The 21,132-nt window shown below is 38.8% G+C and overlaps 1 protein-coding gene across 3 annotated transcripts in view; it reads left to right on the top strand.

The window, feature by feature from the left end:
* RECQI1 (RECQ helicase l1) overlaps window positions 1-20,818 on the top strand; it is a 233,625-nt gene extending 212,807 nt beyond the window's left edge. For all 3 annotated transcript variants that reach the window (XM_089419187.1, XM_089419188.1, XM_089419186.1), the window contains exon 10: window positions 20,432-20,818. In XM_089419187.1, coding sequence (XP_089275313.1) covers window positions 20,432-20,542 — 111 coding nt within the window. In that variant the 3' untranslated portion in view covers window positions 20,543-20,818. The remainder of the gene's footprint in view (window positions 1-20,431) is intronic.
* Window positions 20,819-21,132: the final 314 nt, after the last annotated feature.

The raw sequence follows: 21,132 nt of genomic DNA on the forward strand, positions 1-21,132 counted from the left end.
TTAGGTGGAAAACCCTCTTCGGGTCAAAAAACATCAAACACTTCTTTAGTAATTCTCTTCTCCCTGTTAAAAGAAAATTGACTACATCAAGATTTCAGCTACAATTGCAGGAGGCGTCAACCCCCTAATTCACAGCCTACAACCTGTAGGACGCTACTACACCTTAATAACTTGCTGCAACTAGAAGGATGCCCCAACGCCCTGTGAGTCAAACCACAATGTGACGAGTACCCCAACACTTTGTTTACTAGCTGCTGTCAGAAGGATGCTTCGCTGCCCTGTAATTTATCAGCCCCAACTGAAAGGACGCCACAATGCCCTATGCAAGCTACGACATGCCCTAACACCACCTTGCCACCCTGAAGTGTTCTTAGGTCACAACCTGAAGGTGACTCCAATCACCTGCCTTGCACCACCCTGCCACCTTGATGAGCCAGAAGAGCACGTTTCACAATTTTCAGACTGGATACCCTATACTCTGAATCAATGTAGAATAACTGTAAGGCAAATGTAGAATAGATATCGAATCTTGGTAGCCGTTGATCACTGTTCCTACAAACTGGTCGCTGCATGCTGCTACACATCAAGCTATCACTGTACAACTGCACATCACTGTCACTACAAATTGCATATCATTGTCACTGCACAACTGTCATTACTATTAGTGCAAATCACTACATAACTGTTGACTACCACTGAATGCCACTTCACGAATGAATAATCATCAATGCTCAAACATTGTTATCATCAAGCCGCACCTGATGCTGTAACCATCTGGCACTGCTATTAAATGATGGCATAATCCAAGATGTCTCAAGTCATCCCAATGCCCTGCAATTAATGTTCTCAAGTTTTTGTCCCCAGAGAGCTACCAACATATATGTCAACACACTATTTGATTGGTCAAGCCCTGCTATCCATTTTCTTCAATGTGCTACACAATTGAATGTACTCATCTTCAACACTTTCTTCCCTGCAAGATTGCAATCATGTCATCCATAGAAACCCTAGGTCATATAGGTGATACCCTTGGTCATACTAATGAAACCCTAGGTCAGGATCAATCCTAGATTAACATAGTCATAGCCCCACATTTCAAGTCAATTGGTCAAAGCCAAATGGTAAAGTTGTCAACTCAAATCTTAACGCAAGATTATCATACCAATGCATAGGTGTCAAAATCAAGAGTTAATGTTATCAACATTGTCAGGCCATGGTCAACTTAATATCATGTCAAAATTGTCATCCAATGTCAAATGTCTTGATACAGTCAAAGTCAAGTCTATGCTGCCAAGGTCAATTTATCATGTGAAGATTTTATCTCAATAAAATCAAGATATGATGATGTTATGTTAAGTTGCTATGGTCAAAGTGAGATGTCAAATTAAACATCAATAGGACTATAACTTTGTCAAACAAGGGTTAACTCAATATCAGTTTGCTTTGTTAATAATAGTGCCACATTAACATCATACAAAAGTATAATCAAAACCATATTGCAACATAAAGTCACACAGGAATATCATCACAACCAATGTCAAACATGCCAAGTCAAGTCACAGTCTTGGTAAGCAAGGTTGCTGTCATATCAGATCAAGTTAGGGTCAAAGTGGTTAAATATATCAAGAGGTGTGTCACAAGCTCAAGTCAAAATTCATGTTACGCATACATAAGTATTGTTGTCTAGTTTCACTTTTATAACTGGCCCAGGCCAATCAATATCACTTGTTGAATAGAGGGACTGTCATATGTGCAGTCCTAGATTTGAGATATGAACGTCATAACAATGTTTAATATTTATATAGGACATCACCTGTCTCTTAATGGGTCTGAGACTTGAACCATAACATAGAAGTGACAAATCCGAAACCTCACTGTCACAAGGATATACAGGTCCGAACCTAACACTCCTTGCAAGGGCTTGTATCTCGATGCCCTCAAGTTATACTCCTGCAATAGAACCTACCTCTAAAAATAACTTGAAAACCTCAAAAAAACCTCAAAAAACCTTTTACATAGTCTGGAAGAGATCCTAACCAGACCTAAAAGGTTAACCCTAATCATGCGTAATAGTCTTAGCAAGACCCTAACATCGTTAGTCAACATAAAAAAGAGGAACCAACCATACCTCAGGGGATCGAATGAGGAAAGCTACCCTACTTCGTTGTTTTAGGAGATAACAAGCCTTGACAAAGACAACTGAAAACATAAAGGAACAAACCGTAAAATGTGCCACAACAATGCTTGTTTTGGAGGAGAAGAGATCAACCCATACCTTGAAAATATTCGCTGCAAAGGAAGTCCTTTACACCTAAAAAATTTCGCTGGAATTTGCCACAAGGAGGCATAACATATCTACTTTAGAAGTCCAAACTATTTTTCATAGAATAGGCTGAAAATTACAGGAAATATTTCGGAGCTAACACATAGAGTCGTTGTTGTGATTTGTTATATCTTTCGAGGTTTGGATAGGACTCTTTTATAAAGAGTGGAGGAGCTTCATACAAGTAGACGTTGGAGGACTTTTATGAGGTGTAAATATTTATAATTGTTTGTTCAATTATCATTATGAATGTATCAATTTAGTCCCTAAGCAAAGCCCATATACCCTTTGTAATTAGGAATTTAGTCAAGGGTTGACTTGTTCACTCGATAGAATAAATAACCTTATTTAAATATTTGTTTGTTTAAATACTAAGGATTTTGTACAGTAATCCTTTCTTGATGTATTTTGTAGGTGACATATGGGTGCAGGAAGTCAATGATTGATTTATTGTCTTTGGTTCTTGAAGTTATGTAACTTATATGTGGTGAGATTACATGATAAACAATGTCATATATTGACAACCGTAGGAGGAGTTGTCATGTCACTACCCCTTGGGGTTTTAGCCCAGAAATTGGGGTCACCAATGTCAATTATGAATATCTCTCAAACCAAGAGGCCTCTCGGGCGTACTGCATATTGATGCCAAATGGTTAATTAACACTTCTTAGAAACCATCCAACAATGTAGCTGCTATCTTGATGTAATCCGACAATTACTAAGAAGCGTTCATTAACCATTTGACATCAATAACTAGTGTTTTTAGTCAAAGTCAAACCCAGTCAACTCCATGGGTTGACATTAATGACAACACCATCCAACATAGACTTCAGATAATGAGGAGGTGGACTCAACCCCTCCCCGGCAATAACACTAAAGATGTTGCTGTAAAATCTAGCAAGCCCAATACGAAGCCTCACTGGGTGGGGCTAGACCTTATGGAAATAAGAGAAAGGGTTGCCAATATCACCTCAACAATCTTCTCTCACTATTTAGTGGTGTTCAACCACAAAGGAGGCTTCCCTAGATCACGTAAAGGATATTCTAATGCTATGGCTCATGGTGATGAATCAAAGGTCTATAATATTGGATAGAGCACTAACAAGGCCTAAATGTTCTATACTGAGGTTCAAATACTCTATGCATAGACTAAAAATAAGGCTGCTATAAGTTAAGGTTACATTAGTATGCAATAATGAGGTGCACAATTTCCTAGAATAGCAAATGAAAAGGTCTTCCCTCAATAACAAGGGAGCAAAGGCCTTCCAATAGAGACTAAGGCTAGGGTAGGAATTTTTTTTTGTGGCTATTAGGTATGCATAAACAATGTAAAGAAGGATGACATCATCCTTAAATGAGGAAGATTTATCATGCACTATGCTATATTTTTCCCTTATACAATTTATAGATTTAATTCTTAATTTATGGGTCACAAACATCCACTCAAAAGTCACTTTTATGCATAAATTTGCCCTAGAAACCCTAGTGTCTAACCCTAGACATCTTAGAATGAGAGAAAGAAGATGAGCTTTAATAAAATTTATAGTTGATCAATACACCAATGATTAGTGCCTTATCTTGCTAGGGTTTAATGGATTCTTTTATGGTTGAAAGTTAAGGGAAAGACTTTGATGGAGTAATGGGGAGTGGCTAGGGTATCCACTTTTAAAGCCTTAACTATTATTCTTGTGAGGGGAGAAATTAAATATAGTGAATGCACATTTACAGTTTCCCTATAGGCCTTAAAGAGAGCAATTTTACTTGCAAAAATGTATTAAGATTCCAACAATAATCAAGCATTTAGTCATGGCACAAATAGAAACCCTACTTCATATATTCAACATGCAAAATATCAATAAAGCATTAAACTTACAAAATCCCTCGCAAATGCATTTCTTTCAATTCCATATTAACATCTCCATGACCAATAAAAGGTCACATCTTACCCATAGTAGGAAAAATGACTACCTTGCACTCTCTTGGAGAGGAAAATAATAGAATGTGTTATGAAATGAAATGGGTGAAATCATCTCTATTTATATGAGACTTAATACCCTCAATTTTAAAACAATAAAAGTAAGATACCCTAATTACAAGTTTACTTTGAGTGTTCAACAAGAGAGATGCTACAAGCCAACCTCATAGCTCAAAAACTTAACCAAAGATGCCATAAATGTCCACAAGCATGGGAGAAAGACCTCCTCCACTATGACATTGTCCTCCAAATGAGCTCTAAATGCTACGAGTGTCGAGTGGGCTAATGAGTACTCCATGCTCCAGGATGTAGCTCTAAGATCATGGGCATGGCTCTAAAGTGCTTCCATACCAAGTCGTCATCTCCTTGGTGCTCAACATCACCCTCTAAAGGGCAAGGATGACATGATACTCTCCTACTCAAGTGTTGGGGCTCAAAAGTGATGTGCAAGCCCTCCCTTCTCATGACAAGGATAACCATCATCATCTGGGCTCCAAAACAAGAAATTCCATGTTAGTTTCTATAGCATTGGATGTGTTCTAGCCACGAAATTTGATGTAGAGACTAGAATGCATGGGATCTCCAAAAACCAAAAATTGTTTCTAGAAATTCCACTTAGAGATGACTTAATTAGATTATTAACTATTTTTATTTTTTTTTTTTAATGTTTTTTTAAGTATAAACTTAGGAAAATTGGTTAATTAATTAGAATTAATTAAGGCAAGGTGAGAATAGTTTAGAAACTCACACGGATCGATCCAGAAATAATCTGAGCCATTGATTAAGATTTAATCTGGTTCGTTGGAGTCCCAACAAGAATATATAAGAAGGGATCGATGTAGTGATGGAGAATACACCAGTGTAGATACTCAGCCACCCAGGTAGTTCGATTTTTTCAATAGCAAAGACTCAGCAGAGAAGATAGAGCCAGAGGGTGAGTAGCATGTGGCAAAGGAGGTCAACAACATTTTCGGAGGAAGTATTCCAGTTCTGGGAGAGGTAGTGAGAGGGAGTGTGAAATTCCTAGAGGGTTTGTGCAAGCGCTGCATAGAGGTTGACATAGAAGTATCTGCGTCTGGTTGGGGAGGCAATTATGAGGAAAAAAATTAGCTATGGGGTGGGGGAAAATTATCACAATGATTTTGCCGGTATTTTTTCTCAGATTAGATCGCCAGTAGAGCATCTAAATTATTGTACTCAGATTTACTGCTAAAGAATAATAATAAAACCCTCATTTGCTGCATCGATTTTCCAAAGTTGGGTTTTTCCAGGGACAATTGTCCAAATATAACTATGTTAAATTTTTGTGTGTGTGTGTTAGAATTTCTTAGTTTCTAGTATTTTATTTTCCGCAACATTTTTATGGTGAAAATTGCAATAGTGATTTATTCATTGTTTGTCATAGCAAATAAATTGCATAATTAAATTTACAGTTAGGAGAATAATTTCCAGTTATTGCAATAGATAAAATTTTCACATGGTATTAGAGAAATTATGATCAGGCAGGAAGCTCAGAAGTGATAGGAAGAAATCGACCAGATTTAGAGGGAGTTTAGCAGCGCGATTTCCGGATTTGCGTAGAGGTTGGCTTAGCAGTTTGAACTGCTAGGTAGATGGATCAATTTTCTTTTTCTACTTTGCAAGTGGCGGGAAAAAAATTTGCAGTACCTGGAAGCAGTTCCAGTAGGGAGTAGAAACATAAGAAAGTTCCAGTGAAGTAGATTAGACTTTTGTTGAGTAGATTTCTTGCTTGGACACAAAGGGTTTTGCAGTAGTTTGGAGTTGCAGAATCAGCGTTGGGTGGAAAGAGGAATTGCACACATTAAACTTGTTCAGTATGACCATGGACAAAGTTGACATTTGGGAGGCTTCAAATTTGTCTTCTAGGTTTGAGGACGAATTTTCTTGTTTGTCAGAATCAACTTCACAAGGTGTCTGGCATATTACCAGTGGAGCATCAACTCATATGACGGGGGTTAGATAATATTTCTCTAGCTATAAGGAGGAGTAGATGGACTTCCAGATTACGATGGGGAACATAACAAAGTGTACTCCAGTAGGGAGAGGTACCATCGATTTTCAGAGGGATTTAGGAGCAAGGACCAATGCTACAGATGTATTGCATGTGCCAAGATTGGGTATGAACCTGATTTTAGTATCCCAATTACAAGATAAGGGATATGATATCCACCTCGCAAGGAAAAAATGTTTGTCAAACACTCAAGTTGGAAGAGGGTAAAATAGATTAGAGTTCGAAGCAATTGATTGTACAGGTTGCAACTCGACTCTCCAATGGCACTAATAGGCAGTAACAGTAGTAGTGGGAAGGAACTGAATGAGTTATGGTATAGGAGAGTGGGACATCTACACCATGGAGCACTAAAGATGCTTAGGGAAACAGTGACAGGGGTTCCAAAACTTGGCACATAACACAATGACGTGTGCAGAGGATGCGTACTTGGGAAGTATGCTAAGGCAACATTCCCAAGAAGTGACAATAGAACATATGGTGTGTTAGGACTTATACATTCAAATATTTGTGGCTCGATGTCCATTAGAGCTCTCAGTGGTGCTAAATACTTCGTCACCTTTATTGATGACCATTCCAGAAAAACCTTGATCTTCTTCTTGAAGACCAAAGATGAGGTCTTCGATTGTTTCAGAGAGTCTAAGGCTCTCATGGAGAATGCGACAGGGAAGAAGATCAAGGTGCTTTGCTCTGATAATGGTGGCGAATATATTGATAAAAACTTCACAGATTTTTGCGCGAAGGAAGGCATTAGAAGAGAATGGACAACTTCGTATAATCCACAGCAGAATAGGGTTGCAGAGCAGAAAAACATAACCATAGTTGGGGCTGCAAAAGCTATGTTATATGACTAGGATTTGCCCAAGTTTCTATATGCATAAGTGAAGCATGTAACAAGTTTGTGTATATTCATAACAGGACTCCTCATAGAGCATTGGGGAAGAAAATGCCAGAAGAGGTCTTCACAGGGAAAAAGCCAGAAGTCAGTCACTTCAAAATCTTTGGTAACGTTGCTTATTGCCTCATGCCAAATGAGAAGTGCACTAAATTGGATCAGATTGCAGAGAAGGGGTTTCTCGTTAGTTATAGTGAGACCTCCAAGGCATATAGGATTTACATTTCTAGCAATAGGAAGATTGTAGTAAGACGGGACGTAAAGTTCATGGAAGATCGAGCTTTCAAGAGATGTCGTGAGATGCCTGCAGATGATCAAAATCAACCAGCTGAAGCTCCATTGGTCCAACAACAAGGGTTGTTGGAAACACTGAGATGGGGGGGTGAATCAGTGTTCCTTTTCAATATTATATTTAGAACTCAAAATGAACAATAGGAATAAATGCTTTTATTAATATAATCCTTACAATAAATCAGGTACAATATATATAGGGCTCCAACCCTTGATGAAGACACCGATCTTCAATCTCCTAGGCTCCAACCTATTGCCAAGCACCAACTTGGGCTTTTGTGAGGCTTCGACCTCTAGTGCACCAACCCTATCTTCTCAAGGCACCGACCTTGTGTTTAGAGGCTCCAACCCCTAGGCACCAACCTTGTGTTTAGAGGCTCCAACCCCTAGGCACCAACCCTTCTCTGGTACAGGGTCCGACTTGGTTTCTTGAGGACACTGATCCTCTAGGGCTCCAACCCTATCCTCCAAGGCACCAACCTTGTCTTTTCAAGGCTCCAACCTTCAGGGCACCAACCCTCTAGGCTCCAACCCACTGCTATACTTTGTCTAGATATGTTTTATAGTAATTCACGACTCCCAAAATCTTCTTCACTGAGTTCTGTCAATCTACAGCTTCATTGTAGTCTCCATGCTACATCATCAATGACAACCTGTCTTCATATGAAGGAGTCTTCACAACTCTTCATATTGCCTAACAAAGTCTGCAAAGTTACCTCATGATGATTTCAACAATGCATCATGATCTTCAATAATATCTTCAAGATCTGTTGATGCTTTTCAACAAGATATTTGTGTTAGGCTTCAATGTCTGCATCAAAACAACTCTCTATTTCTACCCTTTGTTGTTACTATCGCAGTAACTGCTTTAGGGGTAACTGCTTCAGAGGAGTGACTGTCGCTGCTTCAGATTGTGCGTTAAAAACAATCCTGTCTATGCAGTATTTTAATAGGTCACGAGCTACGCTTCTATAGATTCATTATAGGTATGTGCCTTTCAATGAATAGCCCAGTCAATAGAACGCTCGACCTTCGGCTCTCTCGACCTTCGACTTCCTCTTTCACTCGCTCAACCTTCGGCTTCCTTTCTTTTGTTCCTTCACGTTCATGAGTTGTGAACTGTCCTTCTTCTTTGTGATTGATACTCGAGATCCATACTTGAGGTGAAGCATTTGACTTGTATTTATACGGGTTTCACCAATACCCAAAAGACACGTTTATTGGAGGGAGGCCAACTTGTATATTAAAATATATATCAAAGGTACTTTCATCCAATTATATCATAGACTTGTTTATTCACGGAAACCACATAGGAGAGGCTATACCCACATTGTAATAGATGTTTGGTGGTCCCCACATGCCACGTCACTGCTTTAATCACAATTGCAACTTCATGAAACACTCGCAATCACAACTTCGAAGGTCTGCACATAACATTGTCGATCCCCTACTACCGACGGAGCGGATGCGATATTATATCAAACTCATTTTGATAAATCGTCGAGTCCACACCTCTATCGCAATCGGTGGTCCGTCGGGTCCACAATTCTATCACAATCGGTGGTTTGAACATCCCTTTGAAACTAGCGATATGAAAGTTCTGATAGGCGGATGCGATATTACATAAAGGTGTATTAGGCAGATTTGAACATGACAAGGCTTTAAAGCTTGTGATTTTCAATAGAGCTGTTACCATAAACTGTTTCGGGTCCGTATTACATATTGCAATCGGGGGTTTTGAGCGGTGGCATATAATAAAATGATACTGCCGATATGTTAACTCCGATTTGTTTTTATTACATGCGTTGTGAACTTTAAAAGGTTTCCATGGCTTATTACTCAGATTGGGTTCTTAGTTCCTCTGATGTGGCTCTTACTCTTGGGCATATGTGATAGGTCAATAAAAGTGAATTGTAACCGCAATTCTCCTTCGTTGTTTTCTTCGATTCTTATTCTTGGCTTGGCTTTCCTGTGTCTTCCGATAACTCTTCTTTGATGGCTTCCGATGAAATGCTTCTCTCACTCCTGTTCTGACTTCAATGGTTTCCAATGTCTTTCCGATGGCTTCTGATGGCTTTCCTCGACTTCCGATAGCTTTCCTCCTTGGGACGCTCCTTGGGTCCACTGCTTCTACTTTGTTTGTATATATATTCAATCCATATGATGTATTCAATTCTTGGGTCCTCCATCTCATTTAGTATCCCAAAATATTGCCATATTGACATCAATGACAATCTAGATCAACAATCTCCCCCTTTGTCATTGATGGCAATATTCTTCTTCTCTCCCCCTTTGACATCAATGGCAAATGAGTGCACAAGGACTCCCCCTATCGAACTGCTTCTCTTCTTCATGAATAGTAGATTTTCATGGGTATGTTACTCCCCTGTCATGGTGCTCTTCTTTTTACTCAAGATAGAAAGATTGCTGCCTCATCATCAACTAGCACATTATCCCTTCTTCATGTCTCAAAAAATACTTTATCATGGCTTCAACAATGCTGCTCCAAGAATGTCCCAAACAGACCTTTAAAGTTTTCCTTTAACCATGCTCAAGTGTGGGCAACGATGCCTGCTCCAACATGGTTTTGAATGCTACTTCAAAAAGAAGAACTTTCTCAAGATGTTTCAAGTATCAACCTTAAAGATGCTCTACTTCAATTCTTCCAAAGAGACTCCAAATAGCTACACACCAAATGTCCAAGTCCAAGTTTTTATGCTTCTACCACTCGTATTCTATTGTCTCCATAGTCATAATTAAGAGGCCTTCATAGTCCGAATCAAGAGAAAAATGGCATTGAAATTGTCTTTCTTGATATCTTTCTTCAAATCCGAGTTCCTTTGTATCTCTGTGCTTCTCCTTAATTCATCGCTATCGAACATTTCAACATCATTGCATTCGGATGAAATGATGAGAGGTTGTGCCTTATTGTTACTAATTTTCTAAGTGACTAGCATCAATCTGAGCTATATTTGACTGCACAACATTCTTCTTTCTATAGTCCTTTTGATGAGCCATTTTTTTGTGTTCGTGCAAAAGTCTCTGCAAGTTATCTCTACTAGCAATTTTTGATATCAATCTGTGACTGTCTTTTAAATTCTTTCTACTGATTGACAACTTTTTGCAATGCTTCAATTATGCTATAAGTTGCCAACTGCTCTTGCTTCAAGCTCCATTCCCAGATGTATCTGTTTGTTTGAAGGTTGCCTCTATTGTGTCTATAATTTACCTGTTCTTACATCAAATCCTCGAGTTGAGACATTCACCTTCTGTAATAACAACAACATAGTTCTTTGCCCCATTTCTTTAGCATTAGATGGACTCCTCTGTTGCTCCAATTTCTGCTTAGTGATCAAGTGGAAAACATCTTCAACAACAGTCCAATGGATAGATAAGAGATCCTGTTCTTTCTAAAGAGTGTTTTTGAGAAATGATCTATCAAAGAATGATTGTCAATATAGCTCATCAAGGATTTCATAGGGACCCTTTCACGAATAGCTTCTGCAATAATGATCAAGAATCACAAGCTCCCCCTAACTGTATGCATGGTCTCTTTTTGGCAGAATCCCATCATCAAACACTTGGAATATCAAGGATATCTTCATCAAATCAACATGTGTTGTTGGCTACAGAGTTCAGGAGTTTTTCAGATTGTATTTGCTTCCTTCTCCATACTTGTGTAAATTTCTTCTCTGGTGTGGTTCTAGCTTGTGTAGGAACCCAAGTCAAGTTACAATCATGTGCCATATGACCAATGTTATGCCACTTGAAGCATTCTATGTTGTTCATGAATAAGAATTCATAATTTCTTGCAAAATTGCTTCTCGGAGATTGTCGGGGACCATAATATTTATCTTTTTAATATTCCCTACAATCTTTTGTCATGTGTCCAAAGTTTGTACAAGCATAACAATAACCAAGAAATAAACTTTGGTACCTGGGAGATGGAGATTTCCTTAATGTACTTCTGATGTCTTTCTGCCTTGAGATCCTTTGATGATAACCATTGCTTCTTGCATCCTTAACACCATTTGCATTTCTTCTTAGAGTAGGATTTCTTCCAATGTCAACCTGATTCTTGCCTTCACTGGAACTAGGAGCATCAACATTTCTCCTAGCTTCCTCGCATCCTTGTTGTTTGAAGCATTAGGGTTTGCATCATTCTTGCTTGAGGATTCACCTTCATAGCCGATACCTGATTTATCAAATGGAGATCTTTGATGGCTGAGCATGTCATCCAAGGCTTGAGAGCTCTTCAAGATTTTGTCCATTCTTTCAACCTTTTTCCTGTGGGAGACAATCTCTTCTTCCAATATATCGCAATCAGTGTTCTTCTTAGCAAGTTGTTTCTCAATTTCTTCCTTGATACAAATTGCTTCATTTGCTTCTGTTTTAAGGGAGATAATATTTGATTTCATTCTGAAAATTTCTTCATTTTCCTTAGCTAGACAACTCTCCATTTCTTCCATGATCTTTGTAGCTTTACATGTTTCGGCCTTGAGAAGGTTGATGTCAGATTTTAGTTTGAAGATTTCTTCATCCTTTGTTTTTAGTTGACATATCATGGTGTTTCTTTCCTTTTCTGCTTCATCAACCTGCCCTTCTATGATTGCCAATGCTTCCATTGTCTTCTCAGCGCCTTGTACTAGCTTTCTTGCTTCTTTTAGACGAGATTTAGGAGAGGAGACCTCTTCCTTGTATTGACCAATCTCTGCTTCAAGTTTGTTCAAGCTTTTGTGCCTTTGTTCAAAGTGGCTTGACAAGGTATCTTCCCGTTTCTTTGCCTTATCTAATTGATTTGTCATGGATATGACTTCTTCATGATGCTTTCTTTTGTTTTGATGAGATTCCTCCTTAAGCTTAGCAAGCTTTGCATTCCTTTCTTGTACTTGAAGCTTGACAAGGTCAACTTCCTTCCTTGTTTGGTCTTGGTCACCAGCTAGTGCTTTCTTCTTAAGTTCCTTGTTTTCCTTTTTCAAATGGATAACCTCTTCCATGGTAGCCATAAGTTTAGTGAGGAAATCTTCTTCAAATATTTTTCATTCTCTTCATCTTCTAGGTCTTCTTTAGCCTTAATGTTATCACTCTTATCTTCACCTTCCTCGATGGGTTCTGTATTTCCTTGTTTTCCATCATTTTCTTGACTAGAGATCATTGTCAACACTCCTTTTGAGTGAAGATCATCAAGTTTGTCTCATACACCCTTTGTTGACGAACACTTTTATGAATTGTCCTTTATAGAATCCAGTAGCCCTTTCAAGATTGCCTTTATCGCTTTTGCATTGTACTCCATGGATCCTCCATCCATCATGCTATCAGCAATCACCGCTTTCTAGACATCAATGCCTTGAGTCTTTAAGAAATTCCTCTTTCCTTCTTCCCATATATCAAAGTTTCCATTGAACAATGGAGCCTTCACAAATTGATTGATTTCAAATTCGGTGGTTGAGGGAGACACATCTTTAGGAGGATTGGAGACTTTCTTCCTTGGCTTTACAATTTTTGTTCTAATTGATTAACCTTCAAGTTGTTAGGCTTTGTGTGAAGGTACTAGCTCTGATACCAATTGTTGGAAATACTGAGATGGGGGGGGGGGGGGGGGGGGGTGAATCAATATTCCTTTTCAATTGTTACTTTTACCAATTAAATCAATTATATTTAGAACAAAAAATGAACAATAGGAATAAATGCTTTTATTAATATAATCTTTACAATAAATCAGGAACAATATATATAGGGCTCCAACCCTATCCTCTAAGGAACCAACCTTGTCTTTTAAAGGCTCCAACCTTCAGGGCACCAACCCTCTGGTCTCCAACCCACTTCTATACTTTGTCTAAATATGTTTTATATTAATTCATGACTCCCAAAATCTTCTTCACTAAGTTCTGCCAATCTACAGCTTCATTGTAGTCTCCATGCTACATCATCAATGACAACCTATCTTCATATGAAGGAGTCTTCACAACTCTTAAAATTGTCTAACAGAGTTTGCAAAGTCACCTCATGATGATTTCAACAATGCATCATGATCTTCAATAATATCTTCAAGATCTGCTGATGCTTTTCAAAAAGATATCTACGTTAGGCCTCAATGTCTGCACAAAAACAACTCTCTTTTTCTACCCTTTGTTGTTACTGTCGCGGTTACTGTTTTAAGAGTAACGCTTTAGGAGTAACTGCGTCAGAAGAGTGATTATCGTTGCTTTAGGTTGTGCGTTAAAAAACAATCTTGTCTATGCAGTCTTTTAACAGGTCATGGGCTACGCTTCTATGAATTCATTTATAGGTCCATGCCTTTCAATGAATAACCCAATCAACAGAATGCTCGACCTTCGGCGTCCTTCTTCTTCTACTGGACCTTCGGCTCACTCGACCTTCGGCTTCCTCTTTTGCTCGCTCAACCTTCGACTTCCTTTCTTCTGTTCCTTCACGTTCACGAGTTGTGAACTATCCTTCTTCTCCGTGATTGATACCCGAGATCCATACTTGAGGTGAAGCATTTGAGTTGTATTTATACGAGTTTCACCAATACCCAAAAGGCATGTTTATTGGAGGGACGCCGACTTGTATATTAAAATATATATCAGAGGTCCTTTCATCCAATTATATCATAGACTTGTTTATTCATGAAAGCCACATAGGAGAGGCTATACCCACATTATAATATAAGTCTGGCAATCCCCACATGCCACGTCACTACTTTAATCGCAGTCGCAACATCATGAAACTCCCACAATCGCAACTTCGAAGGTCTACACATAACATTGCTGATCCCCTACTACCGACGGAGCGGATGCAATACTATATCAAACTCATTTTGATAAGTCGTCAGGTCCACACCTCTATCACAATCGACGGTCCGTCGGGTCCACAATTCTATCACAATCAATAGTTTGAACATCCCTTTGAAACTAGTGATATGTAAGTTCCGATAGGCGGATGCAATATTACATAAAGGTGTATTATAATGAAGTGATTGGGTCCACATATTATATCGCAATTGGTGGATTTGACAGTGACAAGGCTTTGAAGCTCACGGTGTAGCAGATGCGATATTTCAATAGAGCTGTTACCATAAACTATTTCAGGTCTGTATTACATATCACAATCAGGGGTTTTGAGCGATGGCATATAATAAAACGATGTTGCCGATATGTTAACTCCGATTTGTTTTTATTACATGCGTTGTGAACTTTAAAAGGTTTCCATGGCTTATTACTCAGATTGGGTTCTTAGTTCCTCCAATGTGGTTCTCACTCTTAGGCATATGCGATAGGTCAATAAAGGTGAATTGTAACCACAATGCTCCTCCGCCGTAATGCTCCTCCACTGTTTTCTTCGATTCTTATTCTTGGCTTGGCTTTCTTGTGTCTTCCGATAACTCTTCTTTGATGGCTTCCGATGAAGTGCTTCTCTCACTCCTGTTCTAACTTCAATGGTTTCCAATGTCTTTCCGATGGCTTTTGATGGCTTTCCTCGACTTCTGATAGCTTTCATCCTTGGGACGCTCCGTGGGTCCATTGCTTCTACTCTGTTTGTATATATATATATATATATATATATATATATATATATATATATATTTAATCCATATGATGTATTCAATTCTTGGGTCCTCCATCTCATTTAGTATCCCAGAATATTGCCATATTGACATCAATGACAATCTAGATCAATAGGAGCAACCACAGGGGCAGTCATTGGGACCACAAGTGGGACAGTCACAGGGATCTAGTATAATAACCAGTTCTAGCATTTCCTTAGGAGCAGGGAATCCAATGAGATCTCAGGAAATAGAGCAGTAGGGGTAGGATGAGGAGGCGCTGATAGAACCTCCCACTACTAGTGGTTCAACCGACAAAGAGGTTCATCAAACATTGAGAGATGCAGAGGAGTTTGCTAGAGCTCCTAGGACGAGCAAAAAAGAGCGCAGGCACCCTAACAGATATCAAGCATTGGTAGCTTAGGTTGTAGAACCTTCCAACTTTCAGGAAGGTGCACAACGTCAAGTGTGGCTAGACGCCATGGTAGAAGAATACAATTCTATCATGATGAATGATGTTTGGGAGGTGGTGCCAAGGCGTAATGATAGGTCAGTTGTGGGTTCTCGATGGATCTACAAGATCAAGTATGCTACAAATGGCAGTGTGGAGAAGTACAAGGCTAGGTTTGTGACAAAGGGGTATGCACAAAAAGAAGGGATAAATTATGAGGAGACCTTCGCCCCAATTGCCAGATACACTTCTATTCGGTTAGTTATATCCCTAGCAGCGCAGATGGGATGGAAGATTCACCAGATGGATGTCAAGACAACATTCTTAAACGAGGTGATAGAGGAAGAGGTGTACATTGGACAACCAAAGGGCTTCGAGACTCATGAGAGGCACAGTCATGTGTGCGAATTGAAGAAATATTTATACGGGCTCAAGCAGGTTCCCATGGCATGGTATGGTCAGATTGATAGCTACTTACAACAGATGGGATTCCTCAAGAGTGATGCAGATCCCAACCTTTACTATTTGATGGTAGAGGGTGAGCCACTCATTCTAGTATTGTATGTGGATGATCTCTTCTTGACATGATCATCAGGGCTCATAGAGGACTGCAAGAGGAACTTGACAACAGAGTTTGATATGAAGGATTTGGGGTTGATACACTATTTCCTAGGATTGGAAGTGTGGCAGAAAGACGGGGAGATCTTCCTTGGGTAGGGAAGATGCGTTACAGACATTCTGAAGAGATTCAGAATGCAGGATTGTAGACCCATGTCTACGCCCATGATCACCAACTGGAAGAAGATAGATGCATCAGATGACAAGGATGTTGACCCCAACTTGTATAGACAACTTATCGGTTCTCTCATGTATCTAGTCAACACTAGGCTAGATATTTGCTTCGCAGTCAATACCCTCAGTTAGCCTTATGGTAGAACCGAAGAGGGTACATTGGGCAACAACGAGGCATATTTTGAGGTATGTGCGCGACACATTCGAGTATGGGTTGACATATACCCAAGGGGATGATCTTAGACTATGTGGATTCACAGATGCAGATTGGGCATGCAGTTTAGTGGAAGAAAAGTACCTCTGGATACTACTTCAACGTTGGATCAAGGATAGTTTCTTGGTGTAGTAGGAAGCAAAATTCAGTAGCGCTGAGCTTTGCAGAAGCAAAGTATATGGCAGCAAGCACAACTATGTGTGAAGCTATATGGCTTCAGAAGCTGCTAGTAAGCTTGTTCAGGCAGAGGATGGAGGCAACCAGTGTCTATTGTGATAATCAAAGTTGCATTAAGCTCTCTGAGAATCCAACATTTCATGACATGTCGAAACACATAGATATTCGGGGTCATTTCATAAGAGATTGTGTACGGCGTGGAGCGGTCCAACTACAATATGTTCCCACAGAAGAGCATGTTGCAGATATGCTCATGAAAGCTCTAGGGAGAGTTAAGTTCGTCTATTTCAGAGAACAAGTGGGTATGGTGGAGAATTCGTTTTAGTAGCAGGGCCAACTTATTTAGGATGCTTCTTAGTTGCAGTAGTTGCAGTTGCAGCAATAATAGATGAGAGATAGTTGCAGTGTAGATGCAATGTTGGCAACAGTAAGGTAGTGTCAGCAGCAGCACAGATGCAGCATCAAAGTTACACAGTGGTTGGTGGGAAGTGGCAGCCAGACATCAACAACATGACAGGAGGTGATACAGAAATAGGGTCTTGTGGCAGGATGTGCCGCACTAGAGAGAACAATCCTCGCTAAGAGGGAATGTTAGTTTATGTACCATCAGATGTGTTTTAGCCACAAAATTTGGTGGAGAGGCTAGAATGCATGAAATCTCCAAAATCCAGAAATCATTTTTGGAAATTCCACCTAGAGATGACTTAACTAGATTATTAACCATTTTTTTTTATATTTTCTACGTTTAAACTTAGGAAACCCGTTAATTAATTAGAATTAATTAAGTCAAGGTGAGAATAGTCTAGAAACTCACACGGATCGATCCAAAAATACTTTGAGCCATCGATTAAGATTTAATCTTGGCTGTTGGAGTCTCAACAGGAAGATATAAGAAGCGATCAATGTGGTGATGGGGAATACACCAGTGCAGATACTCAATTGCCTAGGCATTTCGATTTTCTCAGTAGCAGAGAAGATAGAGCCAGAGGATGAGTAGTAGGTGGCAGAGGAGGTCAACAACATTTCCGAAGGAAGTATTCTAGTTCTAGTAGAGGCTGTGAGAGGGAGTGTGAAATTCACAGAGGGTTTGCGCAAACACTATGCAAAGGTTGCGACATAAGGATCGGCGTGTGGTTGGGGAGGCAGTTCTGGGGACAAAAATTAGCTATGGGGCGAGGGAAAATTCTCACAATAATTTTTCTAGTATTTTTTCTCAAATTAGATCGCTAGTAGAGCATCTAAATTATTGTACTTAGATTTGTTGTCGAAGAATAATAATAAAACCCTCATCTGATGCACTGGTTTTCCCATGTTGGGTTTTTCGGGGACAATTGTCCAAAAACAACTGTGTTAAATTTTTGTGTGTGCTAGAATTTCTCAGTTTCCAGTATTTTATTTTCCGCAGTATTTTTATGGTGAAAATTGCAGTAGTGATTTATTCATTGTTTGCCGTAGCAAATAAATTACGTAATTAAATTTACAGTTAGGAGAATAATTTCCAGTTACTGCAATAGATGAAATTTTCACATTCCGATCAAGCCGTGTCAAGGCTAGCCTAGGGCCGTCTTGGGTCCACTGGGCACATCATCAATATCTACAACAAGTCTCATGGGTTCAACATTTTAGCATTTGGGAGTACCTTAGAGTGTCAAGTACCATGTGGGGTCACCAAGTAGCCGAACACTCTACTTTGGTTAGGCAACATTACATCAACAAGGTCACATCCTCTCTTTAGAATGGGAAAAAAACCTCTCCAATTTTGTTTACAATGAGAATAGTCATCTCTAAAGAGGCCTATGTTGCTGTGCCAAAACCACTTGACAAAATTGTCTCAACATCAAGTGAAAATCAACAATCATTAGGTACAATAATCGTAGATGCATCATAGTGGAGCATACCTAATGTTGGGGGCACAATAATACTTCACACAAAGCTTACCTTCAAATGTCTAGCTAGATCAGGTCTCGTCAACAAGCTACCTCCTTGTGTTAAGGATGGTTAGATGGATAGCCCTATTAGGTGTTTCCAACAACCCAAGGGAATTGACATGTTCCAAGTTAGGTTATAATTCATAGGTGTGTGTGAAAATGGTGGCTTGTGGGTTGGGAATGACTTTATGGCAAGGTGCCATACCAATTGACCAGCTAATGGAGGTCCAACATCCAGAGTGTATAGATGTGAGGAGAGATCAATTGTGGAGGCATGAGTTATGCCTTTGCTCGGCGTGGCTTTTCCACCCCTTTAGTGACCTTTTACTTATTTATAGTTTGCTTTGATTTGAGTGCATAGTTTAGGAACCCAAGCTTGCTTTTTGAGATTCTACTTCTAATACCCATTAATGATGAGTCAGATTATTGCTCATTAGGGTTGGGACAATGAAATAGTTTATTTTAATAGATGAATCATCATGTGCTTGAGGAACTAGGTGATGGATAATGAGGGATGTAGAGTTCATGCTTGGCTTTTGCCCATGTGCTAATCAAATGTCGCAACCATCTTTGGCATTTTACCTTTTTCTTTCATTGTGGCTTTCTTGTGCTTTTATTGTCTTTCATTACATCAACCTTTAGGGCAAATTTTTCTGTTCGAGACTTAGGGATGAGGATGAAAGGGTGCCAATCTCCATGACCAATGACCACCAGCCCAATGAATGGAAATGAATATAGTAGGAAAGATGGAAAGTGGTAAGCATGGAATGCATGGACTCGCTACTTCAATCAAAGCTGCCTCAGTGGTGCCCTTCTTAAAACCCTAAGGCTTCAGAGGAGGTCTCATTGGACTAGAGTCAAAGACTAACCTCCTAGGTGATGTGAGAGAACAAGAATATAGTCAAAGATCAGTCAATCACATAGTTTGTCCCTGGAACCATAGTAGTATGCCTAAAACATTACGTCAAAGCATACAATTACATAATGGTTAAATTACCTGCCGATGGATGACCCACCTTCCTTCAAGAAGGAATGTGGGAGAGAAAAATATGACCAGGGCAAGAAGTGGAGGATCCTGGTATCATGTTATGTGTTGATCATATAGGGTTGCTGGCTTTCTGTTGTCCAAGGAGGAGGAAAATTTTCTCCCATGGGTTACCTACTTTTTGGTGGGTAACAGTACCTAAGAATGTATAAATAATTTACTTGAATTTTTCTATCACTCAAAATATTTACATCTTGTAAAATTAATCCATTCCCCATGATGGCTTTCAAAACCAAAATTTGTGATTATAATGGATGATATTGAAGTTGTAAATATCTGACTTCAAGTTAAGAGCATCTGGCCAAGGTATATGTGAACTGAATTCAGGTTAATGGCTTCCACCAAAATCTGTAAATAATGGAAGATATGTAAGTTGTAATTATCTGATTTCGAGTTAATAGCATCTGTTCAAGCGATATGTGAACTGAATTCAAGTTCATAGCATCTGTTCAAGTTTTATGTGAACTGAAGTCAAATTAATAGCATCTGTTCAAGTTAAATGTGAACTGAATTCAAGTTAATAACATCTGTTAAGGTTATATGCAAAAAGATAGGTTTCTTGTTTGCATCAGATGTCCTGGAATAATGCATTTGAATATCTATTGACGATGTTGTCTTATTTTATGACCATATCATTAGCCTTGTCATGCATAGATTGATTATTGTACCTATCAAGGAAATAATAATATAAAAAACTTTAAGGTGATGATCAATTGCTTATTCATGTGTCTTGATATGCTTTTACAATTTGATGTGGAAATGCAGGTCCAATGCAGAAGACAGATTCTTCTCGAATATTTTGGTGAGAACTATAATAGGATCAAATGCAAGAATGGGCCCAATCCGTGTGATAGTTGCCTTAAATGGTCTCAGTAACTTTTTAGATTAGGATATATATCATTTAGTCAATATAGATATTCTTTATTCTTTACCAAATCTTTTAATGTAGAATAATTATAATTTAGCTTCACTTTTGTATCAAGGTTTTAGTGGTATCATGAGGCTCCCTTGTTTGCTTCGCTATATATAGGCTAGAAAGATAAATCATTGTTTATATCGGTATTTCGTTTAGTTTATTTATGTGGATATTTAATTAATTTAATTGGATCTTCCACTTATCCACTTATAGAGCTCCAAAGGTATACCACACAATAGGCAGGAGACTAAGATGAAGAGTTCCTGTAAAATCGATTATTGCTTATGGCCGTCAGCATGTGGTCAAGTTCCATTCTTATTTTCCGAGACAATTTGATTATATAATTCCATATAATAATTTTGCTAGCATCAATCTAGTTTTGTTATCTTAATAAGTTATTATTTATGTTGTACTAAAAAAAATCAATTGTAACTTGTAGGTTGTGCTAAATAATAAATATCTTGTAATTTTAAAATAGGCGGGTTTAAATATTGTTTAAATTCATTTCATTTTATTGGTCTCCACCAAAATTTGTAATTATGATAGAAGA

The sequence above is a fragment of the Pinus tabuliformis genome, chromosome 4_1, assembly GCF_031772625.1.
Source record: "Pinus tabuliformis cultivar Carrire ecotype Pingquan chromosome 4_1, CPIR1, whole genome shotgun sequence".
NCBI classification, from domain to species: Eukaryota; Viridiplantae; Streptophyta; class Pinopsida; order Pinales; family Pinaceae; genus Pinus; species Pinus tabuliformis.